This window comes from Etheostoma spectabile, chromosome 1, assembly GCF_008692095.1.
Source record: "Etheostoma spectabile isolate EspeVRDwgs_2016 chromosome 1, UIUC_Espe_1.0, whole genome shotgun sequence".
Taxonomy (NCBI): Eukaryota; Metazoa; Chordata; class Actinopteri; order Perciformes; family Percidae; genus Etheostoma; species Etheostoma spectabile.
This window is the reverse complement of record NC_045733.1, coordinates 5,367,450-5,377,950: the sequence shown is the minus strand read 5'-3', so window position 1 is coordinate 5,377,950 and position 10,501 is coordinate 5,367,450. Positions and strand designations below refer to the sequence as shown.

The 10,501-nt window shown below is 39.4% G+C and overlaps 1 protein-coding gene across 1 annotated transcript; it reads left to right on the top strand.

Moving 5' to 3' along the window:
• got2b (glutamic-oxaloacetic transaminase 2b, mitochondrial) lies at positions 1–10,053 on the top strand. Its single transcript, XM_032506245.1, has 10 exons — positions 1–199; positions 4,609–4,765; positions 5,254–5,382; positions 5,481–5,540; positions 5,623–5,781; positions 5,871–5,975; positions 6,104–6,254; positions 6,848–7,013; positions 7,177–7,327; positions 9,244–10,053. The coding sequence occupies exons 1-10, from the start codon at positions 117–119 to the stop codon at positions 9,364–9,366; spliced, it is 1,284 nt and encodes a 427-aa protein (XP_032362136.1). The 5' UTR covers positions 1–116; the 3' UTR covers positions 9,367–10,053.
• The last annotated feature ends 448 nt before the right edge of the window (positions 10,054–10,501 follow it).

The following is a 10,501-nucleotide window of genomic DNA, read 5'->3' as shown; positions in this document are numbered from 1 at the left end:
TTTGCCACTGTGACGTCAGTGCGTGCTCAGAGCTGAATAGCGTAGCATCGTGGTCGTGCCTGCCCTTCACATCCGTCCAGATCCTACTAGGCTTTGCTCCCAAGCGCAGCACAACGATGGCCCTGCTCAAGTCAAACAAGGTGATCTACTGCCTGGGGAAGATTTCCCCGTCCCTCGGAGTTGTGTCCACCCGCAACAGGTAAACAGCATTAACACGCTCTAAACTAACGGATGTAGACACGTTAGAAAAGGCTTTCCTCAGCTCACATTTGTTTTACAGCTAACCTTAGCTGGACCGGGCAGACAAGCCGCTATTTTAATGTGACCGTTTACGGTTCTGTCAGCTATCACATTCATGTTGAAGCTTCACTGTTCTGTTATTACTTTAGCCATACTAGCTGGCTAACTTTATTAGCTACAGGGGTCAAATTATTTCAGTAGGCCCCCGGTGGGTTGTCTGAGGTTAGCTCCTGTGGCGAGAGCTAGCGTTAACCTAATGTTCACATGTAGCTAGCTTGCTAACGTTAGGCAAACCTTAATGACTTCTGTTTTTTTACTCTTATTAACTCCTAGGTCTGCACTTGTTGTGCTGGACATCCTGTCTGATTAGCACTAACTTGACCTCGGAGAGTAACTTGCTGTGAAGCTCGCTGCTGATGAAAGTCACGTTTATTGTGTCATCAGCACAAATTTCCATTAAAACGTCGTCTGTGTGGACTTAAAACCTTCTTATGGAATTGGTTTGTTATAATAACGTATTTATTGTTTGGTTTTAAAAGCAACTTTATTGAGGATATACATGATCGCGATTACTTTAGCTGTCAAATCCCACGCACAGTTTGAGCTTAGCGACTTATCGTAGTTGGAAAAGACGTGCGAGCTGATTGGCTGTCCTGTTCCGCCTTTAATCGCTGATTTGCTGTCCTGGTCCGCCGTTGATCGCTGATTGGCTATATTTTTGCAGCGAAGCTGGAAAGTCACCACCACCGATGTCCTTACAGGGTCTGCTTGGAGGGCAAACTAGTTCAGAACCTTTTGCTTTTGCTGCGCCTTCACTATGTGCATACACAATATCACATGTAGCTTTTGTAAATCGTGCAATCGTTTCACAGTGGAAGTTTGTACGTGTCTTTGCTCAGCCTCTGCTTGTGTCGCCGGAGGTGTAACTGTAGGTTTCGTTTTGCTAGCTGGTGCTAGCATATTTCTGTCTGTGTGGGGGTGTTTCTGCAATCGTCTCATCCTGTCGGCGTATGTTCAAGCACATTGGTCTGATTTCAAAGAATACATAATGAATAGTTTTATTTAGTTTATAATAAGGTTTTTAGTTATTACTTTTTTCCACCACCTGTAACTGGACGTTTTTATTTGATGTTAGACGCTAGTAAAAGGACTTCGGTCTTTTGAGCACTGATAACTTGCCAGTCACTGTGATGTTTATACAAACGCTGAAGTTCAAAGTTTCTGTGTGCATGTACGCTGCAGATGTGGACAGAATGGGAACACTGGACCCAAACGCCCTAACACAATGATTCTCTTGTACAAATTGGTTTATGTTGAAAATTAAACTAAATAGTAAAATAATTGCAATCTCTGTTTACACTTTGCAAAGACATGCTTATTTTGTTGCGTTATGTCTTTAAAAAAAAATATATATATATATATATATATATATATATTATATATATATATATATATATATATATATATATATATAATAATAAATAAATAAATAAATAAACAATCATGGCAACATTAATAGGCTATTTTAATAGCTTAGTATTCTATCAAAAAAAGGTATGTATAAAGGCTTTAGGCCACCCTACACATTATTGTAGGCCCAGTTTAATATGCAACTTAATATTATACAATATACGAAGTAGGGGATCCCTGATCTGTCTCTGTCAGTTAAGGGCTCCTTGGCTTTAACAAAAAAAAAGTTAAAAGACCCCTGAACTACACAAATCAATGAATGTAATACCTCTCTGACACAGTCAAAATATTATTAGTGTGAACAAAGAGGCTTTTATTCAGGGCATCATCGCATTGCACTGTTAAGTGTTGCTTGGATTGTGTTGTCAAACACCCCATTGTATTTTGAGTCAACAGTTGCATAGCAGGACTTGGCCCATATCCTTTTTTTTTTTTTTTTTTTTTACTTCTACCACTTTACTTGATTTTTATGCAATAAACATGTTTGTCAGTGAACTGTAGTCACTATTTAATAAACCAGTGTGATTTTTTTTTTTTTTATTGGTAGGGGTTTGGAGACACTTGCCCTTTGCAAAGTGCTCAGTCCTAAATTTAGCAACAAAGTTGAGAGGCTTTACAAAGTAGAAGAAACCTGAGACAGTATTTGAGCAACAGTGTGGTAAAGGCCACAACACGCAACAACCTTCATGTATCAAACAGATGTGAGACCGAATTTATTTAATGCTTTTGCCTAAAGTAAGAAAGATTACAGTGCTAAAACAATTATTATGTTAGTGGCAGTCCTTTATGACATAGTAGCAACATATCCGGTAGCAAATCATTCAACAATGCAGTACACTTATTTTATAAGCCTTCAACACATAATATCTAGATATGTAGTTATCTAACTAGGTTAAAGTTTGTAGATTATTTTTTTTACTTTTCTTTTTTTCTTTTTTGTGAGTCTCTGTGTATGCTGTAGGCGTTTCTTTCTTTTGTTAGTTGCATACAATAAAAAGTAGAAATGTTTGCAGAGTTGATCACTGCATTCATCTTTGCTTTGTTGGTGTGTTAAACCATTAAAATATCTTTAGTAGATTTCAACCAATGCTGTTTTTTCATGCACAGATGATTTGCTTTTGTTTTCCTGGATGCCACACACCAAGACACTTCCTGAAACATCTAAATTGATCTTCCTTATTCTAAGTTTTGGATTTTCATCCATATCTTTTCCACTTACATCAACTTTCATTTGCTTTAGAAACCCTTTTTATTTATTTATTTATTTTATTTTTTAGAGGGAGAGAGTGATGGAGGGACTGTGATCTTATTCAGGTTTTTCCAAGTTGGCACCCACACCTACCAGTATGTGTCATACATTCAGTTGGAAAGCATTTATAATAAAAAAAAGAGAAAAGCATTTTAAAACCGTACTTTCATGCATTTCATTATAGTAAGTCTAAAATAGATCTAATACATTTACACAGCCTGCCCTGCACCACTGTCATGTGCATGATGAGTTGTAGAGTTCAGTCTGAGGTCAATAGGTCAGAGGGCATGACCTTTTTACATTTGATATGAAGCTTGCTGTTTGTAATTTTGGTTTACTTAATTCTCTGCCAGTGCTCACTTTTTTGTTTATGCAGGTATTAACCAAGGGCTGGATATTTCCAATGATTTCCCAAATTACTCCGATTTTAAGATTCACAAAGACCTGATTCAGTTACATTTCCAATTCGATATCATTCGTATTTGGGAAATTACAGTTACAATACCAATTTTGCTTACAGATAAAACGCATACTCAGAGCTTATGCTGTAAATTGTACAAGCAAGAAGCAAACCTCACAATGTCTATTTTTTTATAATGCACCAGGTCAATGTTTACATCAAGAATTGACCCCCAAATACCAAAGTATTTTTTACTTAACAAGACTTGCAATATATTAACATCATAGATTGATTTGGGGATTTTATTAATCGATCACAAGGCAGATCACTCAAACAAAGATTTATTTTAATTGGAGAATTAATCCAGCCCTAGTACGTACTCATTCCTCTTACAATGGGATATTTCTATTTTCACAGATGAGAATTTTTTTTTTTTTTAATTCAAAGCTGTGATTTTTATTGTTCATCCGAATATTTTAGCATTTACTTAATAGTGAATCTGTGAATAACTTTGAATAAATAATTGATTTGGTGGGTAGAGACTTGGTGAACAAGGGTGTTTGTGTGTTAGACCCATATTAACTGTTACTGTAGGTCTTGGACTCTGGACTCTGAATTAATTTTATTTGTTTTGTTAAACTTGTGCCCACTGAGCATGTGTCGTTCATGTGTTGCTACGTCAGTGTGGTATCCTCGGGTCACATGAAGAGTTAAGCTAGAGCATTAGGCCCACAGCGTGTTACAAGAGCAAGGCTAATACAGCTATCACGTTAGTGTGACTGGTCTCGCCTGAGTTCTTGGAAACATAAGAAGTAGCTAATTTCATGACCTTGTCATTAATGTTTTCGTTTATGGGGTGGATATCTGTTTTTCAGTGCAGTGTGCACAGATGAACTCTTGACTCTCCTCAGTGTTCAGCCATGCCGTCCACATCACCATTAGGGCTGGGTACCGAATTCAATACTTTTTAGGCACAGACCGAATTGCTTCTAAAGTATTGAGTATCAAAATGTGTCTCGTTATTCCATACTCAATTTCAGTACCTAAGGAGTAAACCATCAGTGTAAGTGAGCCAATAAGCACGCAGGATGATTCTACCAAGAGACGAAGTAGGAGCTGAAAAATAAATAAAAAGATTTGTGATGTACTGTAATTTCAGTTTTGTTTTATAAAATTGTTAGCGAAAAAGAATGTTTAGGAACCGGTAGGAAAGTCCATCACCATTTATCTGACTTGGTTTTTTTTACAGCTCATGGTGGGGTGGAGTGCAAATGGGTCCCCCCGATCCCATCCTGGGGGTGAGCGAGGCCTACAAGAGGGACACCAACCCCAAGAAGATGAACCTGGGAGTGGGAGCCTACAGGGATGACCAGGCAAGCCATTTGGTGCTCAGCTGTGTCCGCAAGGTAGGTTTCTCTCATGCACGCAGACACCACACACACACACCACAACACACCACACACACACACACACACAACACACACACACACACACAACACACACACACACAAAACACACACACACACACACACAACACACAACACTTTATTTTCCCCATGCAATTCAGAAGTGCCTTTCCCTTGGGAGGAAACTAGTCATATCATTGTGGTCAATTCTTAAAATAACACGATAGAGAGCCACAGTATTCCACTATACAATAAAGCTGCTACAAGAGCTGGATGGAACATCACTTCTGAACATTTTAGCATGCAGTGTATGTTAGTATATGTTTGGCTTTATGTCAATAATTAGGAGAATTCCGGCCTTATCACCATGAGAAAGTGCGTATGCATTTGATTTGTCTCTTAATAAAATATAAACTAAATCATTTATGTTTTTATTTACAAAGCATGGCATACCATTCAAGGTAATGACTTTCACACTTTTCTTCTAGGCAGAGGCTATTATTACAGCCAAACAGATGGATAAGGAGTACCTTGCCATTGGTGGTTTGGGGGAGTTTGCCAAGTCCTGCGCCGAGCTCGCTCTCGGTAATGACAACGAGGTCCTAAAAAGTGGCAGGGTAAGTTGGGGTGGTGACTACTCTAAACTTAATGACGTTCAAATTGGTTGTGACAGTTTTAAGTCCAAATCAGTGCAGCTGGTCTCTTCTCCCAACAGAACATTACTGTCCAGACCATCTCGGGAACTGGATCTCTGCGCATTGGAGCCAACTTTTTGGTGAGGTCCTCTTGTATCCGTCGATCACACAAACAGCCCTATGTTGGGCTGGTAATCTCACCAGAACTTTACTTTGTCACAGTCTCGATTCCATGGTCCACGTGATGTGTACCTGCCCAAACCCTCCTGGGGAAACCACACACCCATCTTCAGAGACGCTGGCATGCAGCTCAAAGCATACAGATACTACGATCCCTCTACTTGTGGCTTTGACTTCAAGGGAGCTCTGGATGACATCTCAGTAAGACTTAGATGATGGACTAGTCAAGAGAGTCTGTACTGTTCATGGCATTGTAAATTGATTAACCAGAACCTTTCTTTATCTCACAGAAAATCCCAGAGCAGAGTGTGATCATGTTGCATGCTTGTGCCCACAACCCCACTGGTGTGGACCCTAGGCCTGAGCAGTGGAAGGAGATTTCTGACATTGTGAAGGTGATTAGACCTTTAGACAGTTCAAAAGCCACAGTTTATAAGCACTGTACTTTATAGTCACTTGCACTATCATTAACTGGTTGTCTCTGTCTGCATCTCTCTCCTGTGCTCCCCCACCCAACTTATAGAAAAGAAACCTGCTTGTGTTCTTCGACATGGCCTATCAGGGCTTTGCAAGTGGTGACATTGATCGTGATGCCTGGGCTGTGCGCTACTTCATTGAGCAGGGCCACAACATCCTGCTGTCCCAGTCCTTTGCAAAGAACATGGGACTCTATGGTCAGTCAGCTTTCAGTACACACTCTTCTTGAATAAATAGTTTTAAATATGGCACGCAGATTTTCAAATTTCCTTATGGAAAGAGTAAAAATGGTACTGGTAAGTTTGACTGGATAGGGTCTGGTTGTCCGGTTATTTCTGATAACACATTTCTGGCCAAACGGCAGTATCTATTGGAATTTGTGTTGATTAAAAAAAATTTGCTAAATAATTAATTCTGTGTTACTGTGTCATGTGACGGTCAGAGGATGACAAATCTACATAGTAACTGAATAGGTGAGCATTTGCTTGTGTTTTACCACCACCCAGTGGTAAGAAAGTAGTTGGTGAAGCATGATTTATCCAAATAAGCATTCAGACTCACTTTACAGCTCTTTCGGACGAGGAACTCTAGCCATTCTATGCTCTCTTCAAAGCCACCAACAAAAAACAAAATGAATTTTTCCTCGCAGAACATGGAGGTTTTGCTGCCTCAATTGGTTAGTTAGATTGTGTTGATGTGTGACTTTGGTGTTTTTAAGTTCTAAGATTTTTTGTTTCCCAGACTTGAGTTGATCAGTCTTAACATTTAACCTGCATGTTGATGTTCACAGGTGAGCGTGTGGGTGGCTTCACTGTGGTTTGTAGTGACACAGATGAGGCAAAGAGAGTCGAGTCTCAACTTAAGATCCTCATCAGACCCATTTACTCCAACCCGCCAATGAACGGCGCCAGAATTGCAGCAACCATTCTCAACACACCAGATCTGCGCTCACTGTGGTATGTGCTTATACTGTAGATCCATACATTGTGCATAATACCTGAACTGAATGTGTAGTTTGAATATTTGGGAAAAAAAAGAGATCAAGTCTCTAGCTTCATATTCATCAAACTGCCAAAATCTATTCCTTGATCTGTTTGACCCTGCTGTCAATCATCCCAGGCTGGAGGAGGTCCATGGTATGGCAAACCGCATCATTAAGATGAGAGAAGAGCTAGTGGCTGGTCTGAAAAAGGAGGGCTCCACCCACAGCTGGCAGCATGTCACTGACCAGATTGGGATGTTCTGCTTCACAGGCCTCAAACCCGAACAGGTACGCACAGACACACATTTTTCTCTTAAATATTAGGCTGCAGCTAGTAGCTGGGACCAGGAACTTCCTGGATGCGCCGCTAGTTGCCCAAAATGAGAAACTATTCCTATAAGATGATACAAATGGCACTAAAAGAAATCGTTTACAGCTTTCAGAGAAGTATTTAAAGTAAATAAGAAAAAAAACTCCAGCCTTGTTCTTTTTAAGGTAAATTTACCACAGCAGTCTGGCCCACTGCAGTAGGAGATTTTTACATTGACACTTCATTGTGAATATTAGCACTTGTACTGGTATTAAATTGAAAATCCACCTTTAAAAGGGGCTTTTATTAACTATTTTTCTTGTATGATTACAAACCAGCATTTGTCTTTGTCCTCTACAGCTGCTCTAATATAGTCTAAATACAGTGGCTTGAGAAAGTTTACACACCCCTGCTAAAGTTAATTAAAAAGAGGAATAAAAAAACATCTTCTGTAAATTAATCTTAATGCCTTAATAAAAAAAAAGGAAAATCCAACCTTTTAAGGATACCAATTTTCTTTGTGAATGAATAATGTATTGTAAATAAATGTTCTTCCTTAAAATACAGAGGGCATAAATATACACACCCCTATGTTAAATTCCCATAGAGGCAGGCAGAATTGTATTGTTAAAGGCAAGTTATTTAATGGATCAGGATACTATGCATCATGATAAAGTTCGCTTGGCATTTGGAATAAAAATATCCCCACATCATCACATTTCATTTACGATACATAGAGACAGGCATGGGGAACTTTCCGAAACATCATCTCTCAGGGCAAATCAAACCAGCTATTTGGCTAACTGAAATAACACCATGCCAATCTCTATGTATGGTGAAGGGTGGGTGATGAAATAGGGTTAGTTTAATTCCAAAGGCCAAGGGAACTTTATCAGCATGCATATTATCCTGGATCCATGAAATAACTGGCCTTTAAAAATAAAAATCTGCCTTCCTCTATGGGAATTTAACATTGGGGTGGGATTTGTTAATCTGTGACATGTTTATCAGAGCCCTGAAAACTGCAGTTCTTAAGCCACAATTAAAAAAAAAAAAAAAGAAAGAAAAAAACCTTACCAATGTACAATTACAGGCCCGTATCAAACATCCCAATTTTGTGTAAAATTGTTTGTTTTCCAGTTTTCCAGTCAGGATTTGACCACAACACTATGACTGCTCTTGTTAAGGTCTTGACTCTTGAATGATATCCCCTTAAACACAGACAGTAGAAAGGTTTCTTGATATTATTAGATCTCAGTGCCTCATGCAAGACGGAAAACCACAACATCTTACTAGACAGACTAGAAAACTGGGTTGGACTCTCTGGCACAGGGTTACACTGTACAGTAGGCTTGACTAATAAATAAAAAAACTTTATCTGGGATTTGGGGTGTTATTTTGTGTCACTGGTGCTTCCACAAGCATACCAACTTGGATAAGAAATAAATATCCATGCTGTTTTGAGGGAGATACAGGTTTCTGAATGTCCTGTGCCTTCAGTCTCTGTGTGAGCTGTTCAAAATCTGCACGGCTTTCTACGTAACTAGCCGAGACGGGGTGGCTAACTGTAGCTTGCTGAGCTAACTCTCAACAAAGATAGTAACATAGTATAGAAGTGAGATTACTCACTCAAGACCATGAAAATTATTAACCATGTTAACTTATTCTGGTACAACCTCAAAATACAATTATGAAAATGAGCATAATATGGGAGCTTTAATATGTCTCTCTAAAAGAAGTGGATCGGGCAGCTTTGAAATATAATGAGAGACCGAAGTGCAGTGGGAATGTTTGTTGTTAAATTACTGACGTGTGTGTGTGTTCGTGTGCGTGTGTGTGTGTGTGTGTGTGTTTTGTGTTCGTGTGTGTGTGTTTGTGTTCGTTCAACCTGTAGGTTGAGCGCCTGACCAAGGAGTTTTCAGTGTACATGACCAAGGATGGCAGAATTTCCATGGCAGGCGTGACCTCTGGGAACGTGGGGTACCTGGCACACGGGATCCATGCAGTAACCAAGTAGAGGGAATCCTGCTGGGAGAGCTACGAAATCAAAGCAGCAGTGCTGACGAGGAGCGTAATGCGTCACTTATTCTCTGTCTCCTCCATTCCACCTTTTAGGAAAGAGCTCAATGTTTAGTTAGACACACAAGTTCAACTTTGAACAGATGCTGCTGTCAAACGGTTTAGTTTCTGCTTAACTTTGTTTGTTTAACATTTCACTGAACAGGGTCCCCTGCCAAATTGTAAAATACATGTTTACTCCCACTACTGATAAATTATCTTTGCATATTTATTATGAGGAATCAACTGGTGGCTGTGCATTAGTGTCCTCCTAAATGTGTGCTGTTGATGTGCTGGGGGCACCACTCACTATAAAACATCCAGGAACCAACATCAGGTTAGACTCTGAATCAATGTCCCCTACAAGTTGAGGTCTATGTTGAAGCCTGTAGAAAATGTGAGTTCTTAACTTTAATGGTGGAGTCAAAGCACTTTTATAAGTTGTAAGGCACTGTTGACTTTCAAGATTAGAGCGGCATTCTAACTTATATCTCAATTAGTTAATCAATTCACTGGCTATCTGTGGTTGTCCATCTGGACTAATCAATGAAGTAATTTCCTCATTGTCTCTGTTTGAAATTTTCCGTGCTGTCTCTCAGTCAGTCCCTCTTTAACCCCCGATGCAAGCACACAAGCCAAACACGGTAGAACTTAGTTCAGAGAAGCATCTAATACTTGGAAGGAATTGCACAATGGAGATATTTTCCATATTCTACCATATCCCCAAATCAATGGCCCCCTTTTAAAATTTTATTTTAACCAAGGAATATTTGTATTTGACACAAGTACAAACGTCTCTTTTTCGTTAATAAAGATAAGCGGGGTACGTTAATGGGGTGAACACCAGACAGTTCCTAAAGAAACATGCACATGCTGCTCTTTCACTCAGACATAAATATGTATGTGTGGATGTGTGTGTATCAATCTGTTCATCATTGATACAGTGAGGCACAAACAACATTTAGAAATGGGGGGTTTGCCCCCAGTCAACGCATACCTCTCAAACGTCTGCCAGTATGCCTCCATGTTTTCCATTCTGTCTTAAAATAATGGATCCTTTGGCATGTATCTTATTGAACAAACAATAAATGGTT

Coding starts and splice junctions, on each gene's coding strand:
- got2b (XM_032506245.1), top strand. CDS start 117: ATGGCCCTGCTCAAGTCAAACAAGGTGATCTACTGCCTGGGGAAGATT. Junction 5,383..5,480: donor AGGTCCTAAAAAGTGGCAGG/GTAAGTTGGGGT, acceptor TTCTCCCAACAG/AACATTACTGTCCAGACCAT. Junction 5,541..5,622: donor GCATTGGAGCCAACTTTTTG/GTGAGGTCCTCT, acceptor ACTTTGTCACAG/TCTCGATTCCATGGTCCACG.